The 22,485-nt window shown below is 45.3% G+C and overlaps 4 protein-coding genes across 18 annotated transcripts in view; 1 reads left to right on the top strand and 3 right to left on the bottom strand.

Moving 5' to 3' along the window:
- Nucleotides 1-201, bottom strand: part of RAC3 (Rac family small GTPase 3) — a 5,734-nt gene extending 5,533 nt beyond the window's left edge. The window contains exon 1 of one of the 2 annotated variants that reach the window (XM_035342260.1): nucleotides 53-201. In XM_035342260.1, the coding sequence (XP_035198151.1) occupies nucleotides 53-87 (35 nt within the window). In that variant the 5' untranslated portion in view covers nucleotides 88-201. The remainder of the gene's footprint in view (nucleotides 1-52) is intronic. The other variant, XM_035342261.1, reaches the window with a different exon arrangement.
- Nucleotides 202-1,033: 832 nt separating this feature from the next.
- On the bottom strand, nucleotides 1,034-13,581 carry LRRC45 (leucine rich repeat containing 45). 6 transcript variants are annotated; one of them, XM_035342241.1, is made up of 17 exons: nucleotides 13,296-13,581; nucleotides 12,326-12,387; nucleotides 11,633-11,703; nucleotides 11,115-11,293; nucleotides 10,321-10,449; nucleotides 9,520-9,668; nucleotides 8,908-8,966; nucleotides 8,718-8,795; nucleotides 7,659-7,794; nucleotides 7,284-7,361; nucleotides 7,002-7,113; nucleotides 6,428-6,498; nucleotides 5,017-5,109; nucleotides 4,323-4,415; nucleotides 3,060-3,230; nucleotides 2,818-2,965; nucleotides 1,034-2,394 (listed from the first exon to the last, which is right to left on the bottom strand). In XM_035342241.1, the coding sequence occupies exons 1-17, from the start codon at nucleotides 13,525-13,527 to the stop codon at nucleotides 2,198-2,200; spliced, it is 2,058 nt and encodes a 685-aa protein (XP_035198132.1). In that variant the 5' UTR covers nucleotides 13,528-13,581; the 3' UTR covers nucleotides 1,034-2,197. The 6 variants fall into 6 exon arrangements, with proteins under 6 accessions (XP_035198132.1, XP_035198136.1, XP_035198138.1 ...); XM_035342245.1 differs by having other exon boundaries at nucleotides 3,060-3,233; nucleotides 13,296-13,579; XM_035342247.1 differs by having other exon boundaries at nucleotides 3,060-3,233; nucleotides 9,520-9,632; nucleotides 13,296-13,576.
- A 16-nt stretch (nucleotides 13,582-13,597) lies between these two features.
- CENPX (centromere protein X) lies at nucleotides 13,598-15,172 on the top strand. The gene is made up of 5 exons (XM_035342262.1): nucleotides 13,598-13,665; nucleotides 13,739-13,790; nucleotides 13,863-13,916; nucleotides 14,208-14,296; nucleotides 14,455-15,172. Exons 1-5 carry the CDS (start codon nucleotides 13,636-13,638, stop codon nucleotides 14,467-14,469), a joined length of 240 nt encoding a protein of 79 aa, XP_035198153.1. The 5' UTR covers nucleotides 13,598-13,635; the 3' UTR covers nucleotides 14,470-15,172.
- A 2,541-nt stretch (nucleotides 15,173-17,713) lies between these two features.
- Nucleotides 17,714-22,485, bottom strand: part of ASPSCR1 (ASPSCR1 tether for SLC2A4, UBX domain containing) — a 55,219-nt gene continuing 50,447 nt past the window's right edge. For 8 of the 9 annotated variants that reach the window (XM_035342255.1, XM_035342256.1, XM_035342251.1 and 5 more), the window contains 4 exons: nucleotides 21,748-21,799; nucleotides 20,937-21,006; nucleotides 20,372-20,609; nucleotides 17,714-18,847 (listed from right to left, as the gene is read on the bottom strand). In XM_035342255.1, the coding sequence (XP_035198146.1) occupies nucleotides 18,767-18,847; nucleotides 20,372-20,609; nucleotides 20,937-21,006; nucleotides 21,748-21,799 (441 nt within the window). In that variant the 3' untranslated portion in view covers nucleotides 17,714-18,766. The remainder of the gene's footprint in view (nucleotides 18,848-20,371; nucleotides 20,610-20,936; nucleotides 21,007-21,747; nucleotides 21,800-22,485) is intronic. The other variant, XM_035342250.1, reaches the window with a different exon arrangement.

The raw sequence follows: 22,485 nt of genomic DNA, 5'->3' as shown, positions 1-22,485 counted from the left end.
CGAGGCGCGGCCGGCCCGGCCCCGCCGCCTCCCGCGGCCGCCGCGCACTCACCCGTCGCCCACCACCACACACTTGATCGCCTGCATCTGCCCGCGATGGCGGCGCCGCCGCGACTCCGCCGCAGTGACAGCCCGCGGGGGCGGGGCCTAAGGCGGGGCCTAAGGGGGCGGGGCCTGTGGCGGCGGGCGGGGCCGGGCCGGTTCGTCCCGCGGCGGCGCTGCAGACCCCGCTGCAGGCGCAGGGCCGGGGCCGGGGCTCGGCCCCCGATCAGCGCCCGCCGCGAGGGGCTGCGCGGGAGGAAGGCGAAGGGCGCTGCCAGCAGCCCTCGTGCCGCCCCACCTCCGGGCCACCCCCCGCTCCTCCTCCTCCGGGCGGCAGCCACCGGCTGGCGGCGGCACTCCTGGCCGTTACAGCAACCCCCCGGCGGGCAAGTCCCGCGCCCCCGGCCCCTGGCGAGGACAACGGGTGCTGCTGATGGCCCCTGGGGAGGGCAAGGGGTGCTGCTGAGGGCTGCGGGGCACGGTTGGCACAGCGTGTGAGCACCTGCCCCGGGTGAAGGTGTAGGGTTGCACATCATGGAATCATAAAGATTGGAAAAAGACCTCTGAGATCTTCTGGTCCAACCTTCGTGCAGCCACATTTAGATTTCACTGTTGTTTGCCTAGCGGATGAACAAAAACGCGGTAGCAAGAATCCTGAATAAAGATTACCTCTGGATTCCTCCATCTCTCTAACTACTCTGCCAAGACCCGCAGTAACTCGTTCAGAGGGGCTGTCTCCAGCTTTGCTTTTCCCTTACCTGCTGGTCTTAACGGAGCCACCAAGGATCCACAGATGAACGCACTGCCAGTGCCGGCCCCCTCCTTGTGACTGGGACATAGGTCCCAGCTTCTCTGCTTTTATCTTCATACAAAACCTCAGCCTATAGACACTCTTAGCTTAATCACTTCATGCAAACAAAATCTCTGTGAAAGTAACACAGCAGCAGGCCCCTCCACATCAGTCAAATAACCATATTGTCACTGTCCAGTATTACAGAAAAAAACAAAAGCTCTTTATTAAAACAGCAAAGCAAAGCTGAATTATGACAAACCACAAATACTGACCAACTGGTCCATACAAAGTTTCATTTTCCACTTGCCTCTGAAAGTATTCATTTCTCCCACCACACACTGAAGAATTCTGGAGTCCTGACAGAGCTCTCCCCTTCCTCTGATTCAGACCCTCACATCCCTTCCCTTTCTGCTTGCCACTAGATGGACTTCTGTTGCCAGGAAAAGGAAACACATCCACACCCTGGCGAGTCAGAACCATCACTCCTCTCTAGGGTAAGGCCCCCAAACCAGCACTCGGTTCCAGGATCCTGAGAAGCCAGGAGGGCAGTTTTGCCATTTCTCATAGTTGAATTAAATCTTGTTGCATTTTGGCCACAAGAACTCTAGTCAAGGGCTGCAGTTCATGAGGAAGAACACAGAACTCTCTATGTCCATTGGTGTTGTAGAGGCTTGAACAATGTCCTAAACCCAGGAATCCAACAAAGATATGGGTTGCCACTGCACAGCAGTCCTGCACAGAACTGTCCGTATACATAACAAAAGCACCTGTACTGCCCATCACTACAGCCAGGGCCATAGAGCAGCGGGGTAAAAGAGACAAAGTGAGCCCTGTCAGCTGCTGCTTGCATCTGTAACCACTGGCTATAAAAAAGATCCACACTTTCAGTAGCTTCTGTGCCCCATGGCTTAGAGTAAATGGCTCCCATGTACAGGGAACTGTAAACACTGCTACCAATCATTTACAAGGTTTCATTGTGAACAGATAGCCCTGGCATTCAAACAAGTGTTTCAGAATGACCACTTCTCAGGGAATGTACAACCCAACTGGTAACAACAGGGTACGCTTACAGACTGGTGCTGTGTAAAAGAACACAGAAATTGCTTCAAATGCTGTAGCAATGCAAGGGGAAGAACTCCAGATAAAACTCAGACCCACAAGCCTCTATATCCTAGCCTTGCCCAGTTACTTCCTCCTTTCCTCTATGCTGTTGGGAGCAAGGTTTCTGAAAACCAAGAAGGGTTTTCAGTTTGCAAACCTTCATCTCACCCCCAAAACTGTCCTGCTTAGAAAGAAGAGGCTGTACCTGACTTGCTCATCCTCTTTCTGACAGCAGGTATCTGGATTCTTTAAGCCACACCTTCATTTCCTAGAACTGTGGGCTCTTAAGGGAGAGCCCTGCACATATGCCATGATGGCATTCTGCAACAAATTTGCTCGCTGGGCCTCTTCTTCCCTCATCCTGGAGATGTCAGCCTCTTTCATTCTCAGCTTCTCCAGCAACACAGAGATTTCACCTTCTTTGTCCAGCAGTGCCTCACGGTGATTGCTTGATAGGACTGTGAAAGAAGAGCAGCATTGGTACAGAAAGTTTGGGTGTCCCTAGAACAAACAGGAATAACAGATAGGCACAGCCAAAGACAACAGAAGCAGGAGTGATGCGTACATCAGACAAGCTGCAAGGCACTTTCAGCTGCAGGAGCCTATGGGAGAGGTTTTGCAAAGATGTTATACTTCACTGTGCAGTAAGTGCAAACATTTTGCTTGCTATGCAGCTTTAGACAGTTAATTTCTAAGTCTTGGTCTCTATATAATGAGGATAAGAATCCCTGCAAATACATGAGGTTAGTGAGTAAAATTCATGGTTGTATTCAAAAACAGGACGCACCTCTGTCACTACCTGTAAGCATAGCTCAGTTCCAGGCCCATTTTAGGCTACTAAGCATTAGCATTTGAAAAGCATGAAGGGATGTATCTATCACCTTTCAGCTGTCTCTCCAGGGCTGCAATCTTCTCTCTTAGCCCTTCCTGTGCTGTGCGTTCAGCCTGTAGGTGTCCAATCTGCTCCTGTAATTCCACTTTCACTTTATTCACTTCTGTCACTTTCTCCTGTTCCTTACTATTCAGGTCCTGACACACAAAGACAAATAAATGATTAACCATACAACTTCAGAAATTTGTTCTGACCCTGTGGTGTCCATATCTCTGCTCCAGTCCAAATTACCTGCTGAAGTTCCTCTATACGCCTTCTGAGTCCATCAGCGTGCAGGCTCAACTGACTGGCCTTGGCTTGAGCCTCACTAACCATTTGTTTTTGTTTAAGGCAGCAGTTCTGAGCTTCATCCCGTGATTCAGTCATCAGCCGCAGCTTCTCTTCTAGATGTTCTAGTCGTTGCTGCTGTAAGACACAAAGAAAATAAGACAATAAATCACTCCTATTACACTCCTGTGAAAGGATACTCCCATCTTTGTCCCCAGCACAGTAAACCCTTGGTTCAGTTAATTGGCCCTGAAAAATAAGCACAGGATGTATCCGTAATAGATATAGCACATATCCCTTGCATTCCAGAGAGAAACCAAGCTGCTTTCTGTTGACTTGGAACCCTGTGCTTCCTGGGTTTTGAGGCTGTCTCCTCACCATTTTATCAGGTGTCTTTATTTTACTGTTCTCACCATACAGGGATGATATGTTGCAAAGTACCCCCAAAAACCTCTCGATGTTTCACAGGTTTTTCTAGTATCTCCTTTTGTTGTTTGTGTTCTAAGGGAAAGCATTTTAATGGAGATGCTGCAAAGCCCAGCTCACTCGCTGAGAAAGAGGCATTTCTTTGGTAGAAGCACCAATAACACGACTGGCATTCACACCTCCTCCATATCCTGAATGGCTCTGAAACACCACTGTATGCAGCTAAGCAACTGTTGTGTCCCAACACAGAAACAAATGGCAGCTCTTATATGTTTTTTAACTCTGTAAAGCATTTTCTTTTGTGTTATTATGTATAAGTCAAAATTCTAATAATTTTTGCTGTATTTTCCTCATCCCTCATTCTCTTGTACAGTATTGACTTCACTGCCATTTCCACAAAGTTCAACTCTGCAGTGACATTTTTTATCCATCAGCAGTAGCCATCTGGGAAAATTCTTCTCAGTTTGGAGAAACAGGAACAGCACTTGAAAGCTGCTGTTAAACAGGATCTACATCTGGCTGCTAACTTCAAAAACTGGTAACTTAGATGAACTCTGCTATGACAATATCCATATCAATTCTCTTACTACTGGAAAGCACAGAGCAGGTGGGGACAATGGTTACATTCTGGAGATGATTTAAAGCAGACTTTTCAGGATTCCTTCCTCAGAAATCAAACTATTATTACGAGAGTGAAGCCTAGAGGAAGGAGCTATACTTACCAGCTCCCTAAGACAAAAACAGGCTAGGCAGCCAAATCCAATCCTTCCCACAGAGGTAAGGCCCACAAACAGTCCTTACCTCATCCAGCCGTGCCTGATTACGAACTTTTATTAACTCTTCCTCTGCAAGTCCTCGCTCAGTGAGTGCAGCTGCTTTGACTTGGCTCAGCTCCTGCCACAGAAACATGAAAGACCATTCCATGTAGAGAAGCTGCATCACTGCAACACTGACCAGCAAACATTAGCAGCTTCCAGTTGAAGGTCACAAAGTGACACAACTTCCTCTCTTGGTCGGGGCAGGGAAAACAAACCCAAATGACATACTTGCCCTGACATTGCCACCTAAATTCAGTGAAAATTTCAGTTATACAGGGGCAAGTAATAGGTGAAGCTTTCCAAAGACAAGGGAATGGGAGAGGGCAGCAATAGATCTAGCTGGGGGAACAAATCTGGAGAAACATGCTCCTTGGGACCCCACTGGAAACCCATAGAGTTAAATCCTGAAGAGAATCTATCCATGTTCAAAGGAAACTTTATTTTTGTTCAAATAGAATCTACAAGTTCCTCCATGGAACTTTCTCCTTCCTTCATCCAAAACAGTAAAAATAATTTTAGCCAATAAACTGAATGCCCCAGTTGCTGTCTTCCGTTCCTCTCCAAAGCACATTACAGTCTTTACATAGGTCATCTTTAAAAGAATCCACAAAGTACCCATGGCAGCCTTCTCCTGCACTACCTGAGCATTCCAGTGCACCTAGAGCACCCATTCTCACCTCCTCCAGAGCTATCCTGATGGCCTCCAGCCTCTGGACCCTGTCTTGCAGAGAACGTTCACTGGCCTCCATGTGCTGTGTCATATGATCCACCTGCAAAGCATCAGAAACCACTTAAACAAGTGCCAGAAAAAACATTCCCATCTCCAGGTATAACAGCATGGCCATTCAGCATGAAAAAGAACATCCTCTCGTTGACCCAGCTACCATCAAAGAAAAACACCTCCCTCCCTCACAGAGCTCCACTAAGAAACTACAATATAGACAGAATCATGGAATCATAGAATGGTTTGGGTTGAAAGGAAACCTTGAAGATCAAATCCCCCACCCCTGTCATAGGAAGGGATATCTTTCACTAGACCAGGTTGCTCCAAGACCCATCCAACCTAACTTTGAACACTTTCAATGACAGAGTATCTGCAACATTTCTGGGTAACCTCTCCCAGTACCTTACCACCCTCATTGTGAAAATTTTCTTCCTAAAATGCAATAAAAATAAACCTTCTTTCAATTTAAAAACATTGTCCCTTGTCCTGTCACTGGTGAAAAGCCTCTCTCCATCTTTCTTATAAGCCCCCTTTTTGTGTACTGAAAGGCCACATTAAGATCTCCCTGGAGCTTCCTCTTCTCCAGGCTGAAAAACCCCAAGCTCTCTCAAACTTTCTTCATAAGAGACATGTTCCAGCTCTCTGACCATTTTCACTGCCCTCCTCTGGACCTGCTCTAACAGGTATGATCTGCCCTGTAAAAACCAGGAACCTTAGACAGAGATCCCTTCCAGGCCAAGCTTAATGAGAGGGAGTCTGAGTTCTCATCTTCAAGCGATAAAAAATACCAGAGGTTCATCTTCAAGACGTAGTGTAACTAATATCTACCTTCCCTATGTCTTCTCTTAGAAGATTTCCAAACCTTCAGAAAAATCTACTGAGCTAATTTTATTTTTAAGGGATTTGACACCTCAATAAACAATCCAAACAGAGTTGATCGCAGCCTCTTGTCCTCTCCACACTCAGACTGAATTCCCCTGAAACATGACAAAGAAGATACTAGCAAGCTGAGCCCTCTTAAATGATTGTTTGAATACAGAAGGTATGTCTTAATTTGCTCCAATAATGCATCTTTACTTCAGTAAGCATGACAAGATTGCTTATTCGGAATTACCACTATGCATAGCAAGGACTGACACATGGACCAGCCTCCACACCTCTTCAGTAGTCACATACCACTCTGGCTTATACACTTGATAACTGGTAGAATGCTCTGCTTGTAGAAATGGTATATCATTCCCACAGAAACTCTGAATAGATTAATTTTAAGAGCAGTTGACAGCAAACAATGGTCTCCAGAGGCCACTGTATGTCAGGACCAAAGACAGACCAAACTCAGGAAGCTACAGAAAAGCCATTTTTACCTCTTTTAACCGAAGTGATTCCATGTCTTCAAGACTTTGTTTTAATCTTCTCTTCTCCATTTCTAGGCGCTCTGAGGATTAAAACCAGGCAGATCATAGAATGGTTTGGGTTGAAAAGGACCTTAAATATCATCTAATTCCAAACCCCTTGCCATGGGCAGGGACACCTTCCACCAGACCAGATTGCTCTAAGCCCTGTCCAACCTGGTCTTGAGCACCTCTAGGGATGGGGCATCCACAACTTCTCTGGGCAACCTGTTCCAGTGTCTCATCACCCTCATAATGAAGAATTTCTTCTTTACATCTAACCTAAATATGCCCTCCTTTACTTCAAAACCATTACTCCTTGTCCCATCGATACACTCCGTCATAAAGAATCCCTCTCTTCAGCTTTCTTGTAGGACCTCTTTAGGTACTGGAAGATCACAACCAGGGCATTCCAACTAGGCAGGCAATACTTATACTGTATCACAAACTCTTCCACCCTTTCTCCTTGGCTAACTCGCACCACTGACTCACTGAAAGTAGCAACACCCTGTGGGTGTCCATGAGCTATTTTTGCTCCTCAACTCACCCTCAGCCTGCACAGCCCGTAGCTTCAGCTCTGCTGTTGTGTTGGTCAAGTCTTGTTTCAGCTGGAATAACTGATCCTGCTGGACTTTGCACTTCTTCTCCAACTCATCCACCTAAAAGGAAATTACCACCACAAAGGAGTTTCTTCTCCTAGTAGCAAAGCAAATTGGCTGTACAGAATGACTAGTAAAGACACAAACATGAGTTAAAGCAGAGGACATATGCACAGCAGAGGTGAACAATGTCCAGGTTCCACCTCTCAGCCTTGAACTTTCTTTCTTACCTGGTTTCTTAGAAGCAAGTTCTTCTCATTGCAAGCAGACAAGTCACGGAAAAGCTTCCCTTCCCGATCAGCACCTTCCTGCAAATGGCATAAAAATTAAAAAGAGCCTGTACAGCCCTTAATTCTTTGCACAGCAAACTTACCCTCAACCAACACCACAACCAATTAAATCCAACCTACCCCACAAACACCATGACTCCTCTCCATGCCTATAGCACTATCTAATTTACACAACGTTTGTTAGAGCAGGTGTGGCTAGCCCACTTATGGTAAGAATCATGCTTGCCTATCCCAACCTGCATCCCCCAAATCTATACAAACAAGGTACGATCTAGAACCCTGCTCTCAAACCTAACTAGGAATTATCCAGCCCACCTGCTGTTGCTGCTGGAGCTCTGCAAAGTGGCGCTCAACCACGTTGGCTTGTTCCTGTTTCATGGCACTCAGCAGCTCTCCCAGATTGTGCACCTTCTGCTCAGACAGAGCCAGGGCAGCTTCAGTCATCTGCAGTCTATACAGAGAAATATTTTTCAGGACCCTTTCTAAAGGAGACACTTCCAGTGAGCTCTCTAAACTACATGTTACAAGATGTTAACACTAATTTGGCAGTGGATGAAATGGGGATGGCCAAATGAAACAATTTTTGCCCCTGCGTAAAAGACACCATAGACCTTTGCAACGAGCAGCCACTGCAAACACTGACCTGGGACTTTTCAGAGCCTGGTGTTCTGGTGCCCCATCCCATTTGCAATGAGATGTTTTCCCTGCCTGGACCCCTCCAGGATTTGCCCAGTCTCACAGAATAATAAAGCTGGCTCTTTTATACCACTGCAAGATTATCTAATGTTAGGGATAGAATTTAAACCACAGGTAGTGAAAGTGAACTGCTTACTCTCTACATTAGGGACATGTTCACTCTGATGCATGGCATAATGAAACTACCTTTAGCTGAACTAGCCAGTCTCATCAGTGTTTGAAGTCCACACACTGTCATGCGCATATGGCTCTACACAGTCTAACACAACTTCTGGGCAGTTCCAGCTCGTTGCTCCTAAACATAGAATCTTGTTGGTCAGGTTCCTCCATGTCTGCAGTGGTTTCTCAGAGGATACTGTCAACTGACAGCGGAAGCAGGAACAGTCTCTTGCCAAGCTGTAAACTGTGCAAGGAACAACATCTCCCCATCCCATCCCCACAATCCCTTTTCTCTTTTCACCTTCTGTAATTCATTTGTTCTTACAGCAACGCGCTATGTTTTTACTTAAAATCCAAAGGCCTGATCTGGCTATAATTTATGGATATTACTGAAGAAATTATTAAGTGAAATACTAAGCCAGCCACTCTACAGTATTAGCTAGCCCCTTTCTTAACAGCTCTGCTTAGCACTACCTATACAGCATTGAGCACTGAGGTTAACGTTTTTCTCCTCCATACTTGGCTTTCAGTGAATTCATAATAGAGTGCTGTTCCTTCAATGCTTCCTGCAGCTGGCTGACTCGTCCCGCAGACATCCTGCATTCAGGGAGGGAGAGAGAGGAAAAAAATGTGGCTAATTTCTGTGAGAAAATGGGAAGGGCCCGATTCTGCTATCAAAAAGCAGAAAGCACTCAGAAATTCAACTCACCTGCCACTCCTGGCTATTTCTTCTCTCTGTTTGTCTATAGTATCCATCAAATCTAAGAACTATGAACAAGGTGAGCATCAGTGAGAAAATGAACCGCATTAGCTTGAAGCACTTGTGTCTCAGCTTTCTTTTCCTAATGACAGCAGGAGACAGGTCAAGCCACTCTCTTGAAAGAAACCAAACTGGAGGTTTAAGTGGTTTCTTAGCATGTCAGACTGAGGTCATTAGCTAGACTCTACACAATTAAGGGTGGGAAGGAAAACAGACTTGTACTTATAGGTTTTCAGTCCTTGGAAAATACCAAAACAGTTATGGCAGAAGAACTGAGAGCACGAATATGAGTGAAAAAACACACTCAAATTCCTCCAGAATCCAGACTGAATACGCTCAGCAGGGGATGTGTCAATACCTATACTGTCATGGATTTGATTCCTGAGCAACCTAGCTTAGAGGAAGAACCCTATTTACTCAACAATGCTGAGTATTGTTCATACTCAGTATGTGCAACTTCAGGTGCACTAAACCTGTCACTAAGTGGTTCATGGGGACTGTGAGGGAAAGTACTGGATTCCAGCCATCCAGTTTGAATTTCTGACATGTGAGATTGCTGACCTGCTTGGTCTTCTCATCCTTCAGATTCAAAATCTCCTTGCTGAGCATGCAAGCTTGGTTCTGGGTCTCACTGAGGATAGTCTGACGGTCTTGGTTGTAATCCAAGGCTTGTTCTGATGCAGAGAGAGCAGGAGAACATGCACATGTTTCTATAGCAACAGAACAGCAAGCACTGCTGGAGAACTTAGCACTCAAAATGACAAGAAAAAAGCAATCAAGCTTTTGGTGCTACCAAAAGCACCAGGAAGGTGGCTCCTCTCAGACAGGTCCACGTATAGAGACTGCTCTCACCTTACAGAGGCAAGGCAGGGTGTAATCAAAGAGACCAGTATATGTGGAGTAATCAACACTCCAGTCACAGGAGAACCAATGACGAAGGACAAGCTACATTAGCCATATGCAAACTTGGCTACTCAGGGGCAAACTTAAGCCCCAAATTCTCCCATATTAATGTGGCAAAGCAGTCTTTAATTCAATCCAAATTATTTTTCCCTCTTGCTGGTAAAAGTAACATCTCCAAACTAACTAGCTCTCATTAGAGGACAAGAAGCAGCAATGTAGGGCACTGTGTATATGTTGTCAAGAAAATGAGAGAAGGGATAGCTCTCTTCTGGAGCAGCAAGCACTCTATATCCCTTAAGTGCTACATCCCTCATGTGAGATAAGAGAGTTACTGATTCCTTCCCATGTGCTTAGGGACATGGCTTAGTGGACTTGGTAGCGTTAGATTGATGGGTGGACTTGATGATCTTAAGGGTCTTTTCCAACCTAAATGATTCTACGACTCTAAGTCCTACTTACCCACAGCTTTCAGGATGTCACTGGGAACATTGTTCCCAGCCAGCTCCAGCCTCTTCAGGGTCTTGTTGCTGTGCAAGCAGTTCAACAAAGCTCGGCCACCCAGAAGCCCAATATTGTTCCAACGCAAATCTATACAGAAAGCAAACTTTCAACCCAGTAGTCACATTATCTGCTGAAAAATACAGGGCTCAGAAGCCATGCTCCTTATACCTCCGCATGCAGTGCTAACTAATCCCATAAGGTCTCATCACATACATATATGACTACTACCTCTCTTTTCAAGATGAATGAAGGGGAGGGAAAATAATTGGCAAAGCAAGAATGAATCTTAAATGCGGGAAACCATCACAGTTCAACAGGTACACAAGTTTGCCCCTCATAATTTCATCTCATGAGCTTTCTTCCTTCCACAACCACAATCTGTGAATGAGAAAGAAGCATCACCAAGAACCACGTTTTCCTAAATGAAACTCCAGCAAATTCCGTAGTAAGAACAAAGCTAGTGTAAGGTAAATTTCACAGTCTGGCATGAGGCATGCCAACAGGATCTAGAAATGGGAATTAACTCATTGCGTCCTCCCAGAAAAACTGTTCTGCTCCAAGCACGCAATCTTCATCTGCAGTTTTGGTTCCAGAGATCCCAGTTACAGTTCCCACCCTGCAAAGCACTCTCGACTGACAGGAACTGGGAACAATTGCTGACTGGTTGGCAGGTATCAGGGCAGGCTGCAATGAGCCTGTGTGCACACATGCATGTGCGTGCATGTAGGTGGACAAAAAATAGTCACTCTTACCCAGCTCCTGTAGGCTAGCATTTCGTTTCAGTGCCATGGCCAACTCTCCTGCCCCATGATGGTTGATCTGGTTATTGCGCAGATCTAGTCGCTGGAGAAACTTGTTTGCTCCCAGTCCCTGGCAGAAAAATGAGAAGCCCTCCTCCCACACGCCCAGGCTGTTCCATTCCAAGATTAGGCTAGGGAAAAAATCAAGCAGGACAGGAGTCTACAAACTGACAGTCACAAGAACTTGAACAACACCTGGATCATGGTACTCATTCATACATCCAGCTCCCCTAACAGAAATTGAGTTTCAGAGAGCAGGGTGCTGCTAGGAACCTGCAGCCTCAGAAGGGGCACCTCCAATTCTTATTCCTTCACCTGAGCCATACTTCACAAGAAATGGAACAACATGACATTCCTCCTACCCCAAGAAATACATCTTCACCCCTCATTCTTTTCCAATTTTGTGTTCCATTTGGCAGGAATAACAGAAAGAGAGACAGATACATTTATTTATTTATTTATTTATTTACCTCCTGATGGATTTGTTCTGCCTAAGAAGTTTTCCCAAAGCCTCAGCTCCCATGGTTCGCAGGTTATTTCCCTGAAACAAAAGTCCTGGGTGATCAGTAAATTACACTCTGCCCCAGTCTAGCTATCCTATCAAGCAAGGTGTACGCCACCAGGTGTACTCCAGCTGTAATACTGACTTCAGTAAGTCAAAGATGGCCTGTGTAGTATTTGTTTCATGTATCAGATAACCTTCTGGAAAGTGAAACACACCTGGAGGAACAGTGGATAGAGTCGAGAAAGACAGGTCTGATACAGTTTAGGACTGTAGATCCAATAGAACAGCTATGTGCTAGAGGAACGCATACAGAATGAACTCTACAGAAGAACAAGTTAACTAGTAACCCAATGATTAACAGAGAAACCCAAGGAAAAACCTACATCTGACCACGCAACAACTGACAAAAAATCTACAGTAATAACTTCCTATCAAAAAAAGTGAATAAAAACAAAGATGAACTATGAGGTAATTCTGGGAAGTTGTGGCGCAGTGTTAGGGAGGCAAAGACTGAGTCCCAGGAAAACAAGAAATGTATGGAACTACACATGTTGCAGAATAAACCTGCGCCCAAACTGTCTATTTTTAACTCTGATTAACCTTGTATTCCCCTTTCCTTCCCAATCTATTTGTCTTAATTTTAATCTAATAGACTCACCTTCAAATCCAGAGATTTGACCGTGGTGTTGGAACAAAGACCATGCAACAGAAGTTTCACACCTGTGTAGGGAAAAAAAAAAAAGGCGGCAGCTATTTATTTGGTATGTATGCAACCCTCTGCCTTAGATAGAAAACATTCTTTACAACAGCTACTTCAGAAGAGGTTGCTACAACAAAACATATCACTTAGCAAATGGCCAGTGTTGCTGCTAGGGAGGCGTGAGCCTGAACTTTCAGGGCAGTTTTTTATCTACCACCAGAGAAAGAATAATCTGGGTAGAGAACTGTATGTCACCCTACGTGCCTTCCTATCTCAGGCATGGAAATAGTCTATGCCCAGATAAGCCACACGGACAAGACACTTGCTCTCGACAGCTTACTGAATTCCTGCTCACACAGTAGGGACCGAGTAGAGAATTGCCCTATGGCTGACAGAATCCCTACCCAATGTGTCCTGGAATTAACAATCTAGCAATTAAAGCTGAGACCTCCTGAACCGGTAGCTACATCCAATCCCTTCTATTCAAGTTAAACACCTAGAGACATACTCTTGAAGACAGAAGGAAAACATTTCTGGCAAAAAAATAAAAATAAAAGGGACTTGTGACCAGCTTCAAACTACGCTGTCACCTCACTGCCCAGTCACAGGCAGGGCAAATTCATTTGAATAATTCGGTCTTCTCCCTGCCGGCAGACGGGTCCGGATCCACAGCTCCTTCTCTACTGCTGTTAGGCCCCCGACAGCTCGCGGGCTGCAATGCAGCTCCCTAGCCGCGGCACCCCCTCGCGATCGCGGCGGACGGAGGGCCGCCCGAGGCCGGCGCGAGGAGAGCTGGCAGGGCCGCGGCCGCACGGACGGGCCGCACCCGGGAACGGCCGCCAGGGCCCGCACCGCCGCACGCTGCGGGCCGGCTCCCGCGGATGAAGGGGGGGTGTGGGGGGAGGGGAGGCCGCGGCCCCGCGCCCACCTTCCTCGCTCAGGCCGCAGTCACCGAGCGCCACCTCGGCGAAGGGCGCAGCGCCGGGCAGCAGCCGGCCCAGGGCGCCGCACGTCTCCAGCGAGAGGCTCTGCGCCGCCAGGTCCAGGCGGCCGCGGCCCGGCGCCTCGCCGAGCTCCCGCAGCCGCCGCAGCACAGCCTCCTGCGGCGCCTCGCCGCCAGCCGCACACAGCCGCGCGTAGGCCCGCCGGAACTCCTCCATGGCCGCGGCGCGGCGCCACCACCCGCCGCCGGGCGCGGCGCTGCCGCCACGGAGCCGCCCCCCGCCCCCCCGCACTTCCGCGGGGCGGGGCCGGCCCCGCGCGCCGCCATGGAGGAGCGGGACAGCGGCTTCAGGAAGGTGCGGCGGCACCGGGCGGGGGCGGCCCAGTACCGCGGCCCCCTGCCGCTCACTGGCTGTTCTCTCCGCGCAGGACACCGTGGACCGGCTGCTTCGCCTGCACTTCCGGGACGACAAGACGCGAGGTACGGGCGGCGCGGGGCGCGGCGCGGCACCCCCGCCCCGCGCCCGCCTCCCTTAGCGCCTTGTCGTTGCAGTTAACGGCGACGCTCTGCGGCTGACGGCGGAGCTGCTCAAGGTCTTCGTGCGAGGTGAGCGCGCAGCATTTTGTTCCGGGCCCGTCCGACCCGTAGCAGAGGCCCGTTACCGGCTCGAGGGGCCCCCGCCCGCGCCCCGTTCGCTCTGGTGCCGCAGCCCCGCGGCCTGGCAGCAGGGGAGGAGCTGTGTGCCCGCTGCCGCACGGCGCTCCGGGTGCCGCCGAACGGCCTCCAGGGGGCTGGAGGTTCACCCTCCCGGAGCCCCAGCCTCTGACCCCTCATCACAACCCCAGCCGACAGCTGTAAGACCCCCCCAACACCTCTGTCCTTACGGTTCTACTACAGAAGCAGCGGCACGAGCAGCGCGGCAGGCTCAAGCAGAGGACGTGGAAAAAGTGAATATTGAGCATGTAGAGAAAGTGCTGCCACAGCTGGTATGTAACTAGAATCCAAACTGCACTTTAACAGGATACAGACCTGGACTGAAGCTGCTTAATCCTCTTCCTTGTGGGAGGTGTAACAGTGAGCCACCAGCTATGCTAAGTGGCTTGTTGGTTAAAAAACTAAATAAGCTGTTGTGCTTTCCTTACAGCTCCTAGATTTCTAGAGACCTCATGAAGCAAATGTGACGTGCCAGCTGCCAGCAGATGATCCTGACCTGACAGTGAACATCAGGCTTAGTATACTCAGAGTCTAGCTCTAGGAAGAACAGCATCATCACCTTCTTCCTCTGCCATACAGCTTCCATTTCCTCTCTCCTTTACCAAGCATGACAAAGCCCTAGGCAACTATGCTATCAGATGCTATTTTTAAAAAGAGGCTGCCCTATACAGTTTTGATAGACTGTAATTGGTTTCCATCTTGCTGCCTTACTCCTTTAACAGTAGCCTGTACTTAAGAGCATGGTAAAGTGCTGTTGCTTTCTCAGCTAATGTGAGAAACAGGTGCTGCTTCACAAGACGAGATGCATGGAAAGACTTAATGGCTGGAAATGTCATCTGAACATCAGGCTCTCATCACCTCAGCAGGCAGCTGTGGCAGAACCTTGAGGTTCAGCTCCAAGTCTGTCTAATGAATAGGTTTTTAACAGGAGCTCTGTTACAGGCTCCTGCCAAAAACAGGTATCTGATCTTTGTTTTATAAATAAACAGTGCCTGTCCCTCACTACCTTCCAGTATTTCTCCAGCACTGTGTCATCAAAGAATGTTCAGAACATTTTAACCATTTGATATTCTCCTCAGAAGCTGCTTGCACTCCGCTATAAATTTTTTCTCACAAAGAAACATCAATAAATCAAAACCAAGTCTCCCTCCCTTGTGCAGGCTTTTTGCTGTAATTAATCATCAAAAGTCAAGATGCTTCAAAGACTTAAACAGTTTTACCCTCACCCACCCTCTTCTCTAAATCTTTGTAGGACGAAAGGAAAAAGGACAGAATAACAAACAGCATGTGTGAGAATCCCACATCATGGGACAGCTTGGCCCCTCAACCAGTGGGGGGGCTGGGGGCGGGAGCTGTGAAATAAGAAACCTTACACATGTAAGGAGGATTCACACAACTGAACTGGCTTTGTTGGGAAATACATAGCTTGCTACATAAAAAGCAGCTGACACTAGTGTCTTAAGAGTTGCACATTGCTGCTGGCTATCTGTAGTCTTTATAATTAGTAATAGTGACTTTTTTTTTCCTCCAGCTGGCAGCTGTAGCAGGCAAAGGCTCAGTAGGTCACTGTACTCTTTCATCTAAGAACCATCCAGGTCATCACTCCAGACACAAGTCGCTTAGAAACTTAAATAAAACCACAATTTAATGCACATTCTTTTTGGTGACAGTACCAGTTTAAGCAGTGCCCCAACCCTCTCCGTTGCAGCCTCTTTGCCAAGAGAACTGTTTGTGCAGCTGTACAATGAAACCAGTGAAGTAACTGACCTAGTTCAGCATTCAGCCCCACAACCCAGTTGTAAAAAAAGTCAATAGCAAAATATATATATATATATGCACATAATACTACCTTTGAATGCCCAACATCCCCCAAAATTAGTTCAGCTACTACAGCAGAAAAAAAGATTGAAGCAAATCTGGTATCTGCTGGTGTCTGCGTGTATTGCTCTGTGGCACAGTAGGAATCCTTGTTAGCAACTACCTTATTGAAGAGCCTGCAGTTTTAAGTATCAGGGCCTTACTCCTCTTAAAGAATCCACTCCTACATTGCCTTATCCACATTCCAAATCCTCACTTCCCCCCATACTGACTACAGATCTGTCAGTCTACCTCCCTAAAAACATAGGAGTTCAATTCCCCAGCCACCAGCATCCTTGACTGTAGATGACTACAGATCTGAATGTCAGCAGTAAAGTGGTACTGTAACAACAGCAGTTAAAGCTCCACCTCCCCCCCCCCTTTTTTTTTTTTGCATAGGGAAGGGGGAATAAGATTAAATTGTGTTTGGTGCATTACAGTGTTACACAAGGGACATGCATAGGCAGAACTGACTGAAGTAGTGCACATAGCAGGATGAATGTGGCTCTAAGAGTCAAGAGGGAGAATGCTACCTCCTCACCAGAAACCTCTTGACTGGCATAGCCTATTAGATTATAAGTGGATAAACCAGTATCTTGACTTTTAAACTATTAGAAAGTTCACTCTGGGGATCTGTTTAAACCCAATATTGATCCTGCAGCTGTTGCTCAACTCCAGCCACAGCTAAAAAGAAACTGCTAAGATTTTTTTTAGTGTCTCTCTGTCAGAAGTCACACCTAACTTTCTGTGAACAGCAGTTAGTTCAAGATAGACCAGACACTAGCTCCCTAATCCTCATCCCTGTGCTTAACCCAAGAAACTGCCCCAGTAATACTGATACCGCTATCCAAACATTTTCCTGTTTGCCTATAACACATACTTGCAGGTGACAACTACGGTGTTTGTTCTTTTACCAAAACTGTTGGAATCAAAATAGCTAAGGTAGTCATAACTAGTTGATGTTGCCTTCAAAAACAAGACTAGCACATTTGAAAGCCCAGCAGAACTTCGTACCAATCAGAATACTTCCATTTATTCTAATCCAGTGAATCAGACAACACCAGCACAAGGAGCAGACAACACCAGCTATACAGGAGCCAACCTATGGTTATTTGCCTCCAATATATCCCGCATAAACTCAGCGAAGTATCTCTAGCTACAATACACTGCTGATTTCTGTGAAAAGAGCAAGCGTAACATAGCACCTGAACCAAGATAGGTAGTCCTGTGGAATGCATGCTCAGCCCACACTAAATCCACTAAAGTAGTAAGCTTTAAACATTAGTTTAGTTTATTTTGTTTTGCTGTAGTATGTCTTTTACAGATATCCTGTCAAGTGCCAGTAGGGCTTGCTTCCCACAGAAAGGATTTAGAGCAGCAGCTCTATAGTGCTCTTTCGTTCTCTACTGCCAGAGGCTGTACACCCTCCCTGTTTATGTTTAGGTGTCATACAAGAAATCAATCAACATTTTTGCATTCTGCTCCCTACATTTGGAGTCTCCTTTTTCCTCTTCCACCTTTCATGCCTTCTCCTCCGAGTTTCTTCAAAGCATCTGGGAGCATTTGGAAGTAATTAGACCTGAAGGGAAATGTTGGCCAGACTGGGAGACAATTACAAGTGCCAGGAACCCTGGGTGCCCTTTCTAGCCACTTTGAAGTTCATTCAGATGGTACAAAGCTCTGTTTTGCTTTGTCGGGGAAAAAATGGGAGGAAGGGAATGAGGCATGACAGGCCCACTGAAAAGAGAACAGGTTCCTGTGAACTAACAGAGAAGCAACAGAGAAGCAGAGCACTGGGGGAAAGAACACATCAAAGAGACCGACAAAAAGGCCTCCTCTGGACACTGCGCTTTATTACATCTATGAATCGTGCAGATGCACACATAGTTTAGGGAACAATTGTCTATACAGGGAAAATGGAAAATATGTTATTACCGTAACAAGGAACCCCAGCTTGTCCAATATGAATCACCAATCCATGGAGAAAACTTGAAATAAAATACAGCACTATGGCTACAGTGGCACTATACAGTTCATATCCAATATAAGCACAGTTCTAAACAGCAATACCCATTCCAACATCTGCAGGAGGCAAAGATCAGGACTAGCACTTCCCTCTGTACACTAACTGCATTGCAGAGAACAGCTACGTTGCTGTGGAAACACTCAGACCAAAGAAGAAATGTGTAGATCAAAGATCACATGAAGAGACTCTTTTACGGGATTTTTTTTTTTTTCTGATTATATCCATAATTACTGATGTTAATTAGGTATAGTGAAAATAAAGCACAGAGCTTATGGCAGGAACAAACTCTGTATGTTTTCTATTAACAGATACCTGTGTTCTTCATTAAAAAGATTCTGGCAAACAATACAAGTGCAGCAAACCAAGCGGCTCACAGGAAATGCCTATTTGAGCTGTTGTGATATAAGTGCTTCCTCTGAAGTGACTTTCCAGCCAACTATGCCCAGAATTAGCAGTAGCACTAACCCTATCCAGCAAAAAGTAGAAAGAAGTCTTGTTCTAGGCAGCACTAAACTGTAGATAAAACTGAATTAATTGCACCTTGCTGCTAGAGTTCAGGAAGCCAGACTCCACTTATCTTTGAAGGCTGAACTAGGGAGATTTGAATTCAAAAAACATGGATGGAAGGAAAGTCCTTCAGAAAGATTATCTAGGAATCATCTCCCTCTCAATTCTCTATTCATATTATTTGCATGCAAGAAATCTTAAATTTAACCTCTAATCTTGATTGTGTAGTCACAAAGCCCATAAACAGGCCTTCCACTCCTCCAAAAGATGAAACTGGCAGCTGAAATAGCAATTTTCCATTTATAACTAATGTTCATACAGATTAGGCCTCTCCTGGGCCACCAACAATTTCTTACAAATTCTCAAGTAGTTCATCAGGAAAGAGGCACAGCTGAATGCTCATTGCACCCCAAAATGCTTCATCTCTTCCCACCTACAACACAAACATAAGACCATTAAAACACTTAACCACATAGTTTGCACTGCATCATTTCTCAATAACATGAACTCATTCTACATATTGCTATGTTCAGACAACAGTTCGGTAGCATGGAGAAGTTCTTCAGCAAGTGGAATGGTGAATACAACAAAACTTCCAGGAAAGAGAATTCCATCTTACATGTTACTGACATAAATATTAGAATGTTATTAAACTTTCCTACAAGCTGTTTGTGGATAACCTACATAGGTAGACAAGATGTTTTGTGCTTTATCCAGATCATCTTTACTTGGGAAAGTTCAAGCATGTGGAACGGTTCAAGCATGCTGGAAACAGCAAACAGTAAAGATACTGTTTTCCACATAATCTGCACCAGTAACCGAGTACCAGTCATAGACTCATAGAATAGTTTGGGATGGAAGGGACCTTAAATATCATCTAAATCCAACCCCCCTGCCAGGGGCAAGGACACCTTCCACTAGACCAGGTTGCTGCACTAAACCCCATCCAACCTGGCCTTAAACACTTCCAGGGATGGGGCATCCACAACTTTTCTGGGCAACCTGTTCCAGTGCCTCACCATTCTCATAATGAAGTATTTCTTCCTAATGTCTGATCTAAATCTACCCTCTTTTAGTTTAACCACTGCCCTTTGTCCCACCAAGGACAGATCAGCTATAGCAGAGAAACACACACAGACACACTGTTTGCAGTCTTCCAGTAATCACTTCACACCTTATGCTATGCTGCTGGAGCTGCTGGCCCCACAGAATCAAGTACTAAAATTCTAACGGGAAATTAAAATTTGGCATTATTAGCCAGGGAATTTCAGATAATGCTTCCTAGTTTTATTGCTTTTTAGGGGGGGGTGACTTAGCTTTTTATTTTTCGCCACTGCATCACAAAGTGAATACTGCCAATTGTTTAATTCAGGAATGCTTTTTTCAGTTCCTTCATATTTTGTATAAATTCACATATAGAACCACAAAAACTATTGGTTCTGAGACTAAAGCCAAGCCTGCAGTTCTCTGATGAGGAAAAAAAAAAAAAAAAGACATACTGGAAGTTTGGGTGCAATCTCAACTATAGAAAACCACTACTGCTCTGAAGTAAAGGGACCAACAAAAAGACCAGCTCAAAAATTAAGAGAAAGGAAAGGACTAAAACAGACTATGCCAGTAAAGAACAAAGAACTGATGGAGGTTTAACAGACTACACAGGCCGTTTGTAGATAGAACATCATGCCTATTAGTATTAGAACTAGACTGGCATAGTTAAGAACTCAGAACATTATATCCAGGACATAGTTAAGGATGCTGCAAGTATAATGAATTAGATCTCAGGCTCAATGCGGCCTAGAAACAGCATTCAGGTGCTTCTCCACTGAAGGCTGAAGTTTAGGTCACAAACTGATTTGTGATTGACAAGCACTGAACCACATATATATCCTGCAAGCCTTCTGTTGACATCTTTAAGAACAGTGTCAACATTCAAAGCATTTGACATAGAGGAGCCTGCCTTTCTGTAGAGTTCAGCAGGAGAAGAACTCTCCTCTGATTTCATGCTACCTGGCAGCTTCAGCCATTTAGGTATTTTCCCAGGGGCCCTTTTCAACATCTGTGGAGCTTCATGCACTCTTGCTGGTTCTGGGTGCTCATCAGTCTTTTTATCACTTCCTGCTTCTGGCTCAGGTAGGGATGGAACTGTTGATTCTAAAGATGATGAGACAGAAGGAACTAATGACTTGGGCAGACATCTGAGGAGAAAATAAGCAAATTGAGTTAAACTTCATTTTTTTCATAATAGCCCCATGTAAAGCCCACCTTTAAGCTTTCAAAGTCATATTGAAGAGGCTCTTCCTTTTCATAATAAAGACCTTAGGATTACTTTAGTCACTGAAATCCTACTTTACAAAGAAGAATTCTATGATTCATAAGCTATGAACTCGAGTATGACTGTATGAAGGAGAAGCTGAAGTCCTAGTATCTGTCTTTAGATCATATTTCTTTTTAGAAAAATGGACTCACTTCATGCTTCCCCTCCCTGAAAAACTCATTTGCAACTTTATTCAGTCCCAACATACCTGGCCACTAATAAATCAGCTGCAGAAGGGGAAACTGCAGAGCTCAGCAGGTCCGATTTCAGGTAACAATCTGTTTAAAATGAAATCCGATGAAATACAAACACTTTTTTTGGTAACAAAGACATCAGTCACCACAGAATCACATAGCTCTACAGTCAGCAAATACCAGCTGTATACTATAGTAAATCTCCTTCCACCAGCTGACAAATAGGATGCTTTTAAACTATGACAATTTATTTCACAAGTCAAGGTGCTCTATTTCATCATTCAAAACTCAAGATAGTGATATTTTCTTCCAGTGCTCACTGCATCTCAGAAGCTATTATGGGAAGCTGAATCATTCTTTAATCTCTGGGACAAACAAATTTTACTTTTTTTTTTTTTTAAATCAGATTCTATGCATAAATCACAGGTGTCAGAGAACTGAAGGTTCTCCCACCTCCAGCTAGTCTACTACATCAGAAGGTCTGTAAGAGCATTTCACAGAAGGATTCTTCTATCATTCTTGTCCTCAGAGCAGATAATGCCTATTCCATAGACTAAAAAAAATCTCACAAGAAAGGTACTATATTCACATTTATGGTCAAGCTAACCAGTAATCAAATACAATTCTTGCAGGACCAGGCTAGCTCTGAAGAGCTTCAGCCATTCTAAATGGGAACAGTTACCAGCATTCACAAGGATTGCTTTATTGCTTTTTTTTGGGGGGGGGGGGGGGGGGGTGGGGGATCTGAATGTACAGATATAATTTTTCTCAGTCTTCTATATAGGTGCAATACTATCAACTAAAGAAGAGAGGAGGCTCACTCACCTCTGCGCTCCTCAGATCCAAAATGAATGACAGCAGCTGGAAAGAGTTTAGCCTGCAGGAAAGGGCAAAAAGACACGACTGACTGTAGATGTTTTCATGGTCCACTGTTAATGTTAGAAACCGGTTAGACAATTATGGACAATTCAGATTAAGATCAGGTCACTGAAACATCTATAATTCAGAAGTCTGAACTTGTGTAAAGCACAGTGCACTCAGATATTAAGCAAAACTGTACAATGTAGCTATTCTACTACATACAGATGATGAGACCAGTACAGCAACGTACTCGTTGTGCTAATGACCTGCTATTTGTTTTCAATCTAGTCTAAACTGCTAGTTCCTACTTGTCAGAGTAACTGCTATATTCAAGTTTTGTTGTTTTTTTTTTTTAAAAAAATCCATTTAGCTCATTATGTGATCTAGGTAACTGTAGGACTGTGTAGGACTGCCTCCTTTACATCTGCCTTTATCGTTCAACCTTTATTTCATATGCAAATGCTATTATTGATTTTGCATTTATACATTTATCTCCAAACCAGATAAAAACAAAAGCAGAGTGTGCCCAGAACACCAGTGTGATTCCTATTTTTCAACAATTCCTCAGTGACTGTTATGTGAGATGTCAGTCAGCCAAAGCATAATTCATTTAGCGTGTACTTTAATTGCACTGTGACACATCTTAAAAAAATATATACATATATGTCATGAAACACTGAATCAAATGGAAGTATGTTACAG

The sequence above is a fragment of the Oxyura jamaicensis genome, chromosome 18, assembly GCF_011077185.1.
Source record: "Oxyura jamaicensis isolate SHBP4307 breed ruddy duck chromosome 18, BPBGC_Ojam_1.0, whole genome shotgun sequence".
NCBI classification, from domain to species: domain Eukaryota; kingdom Metazoa; phylum Chordata; class Aves; order Anseriformes; family Anatidae; genus Oxyura; species Oxyura jamaicensis.
Note: the sequence above shows the minus strand (reverse complement) of the source record. Positions and strands in the feature narration are given on the sequence as shown.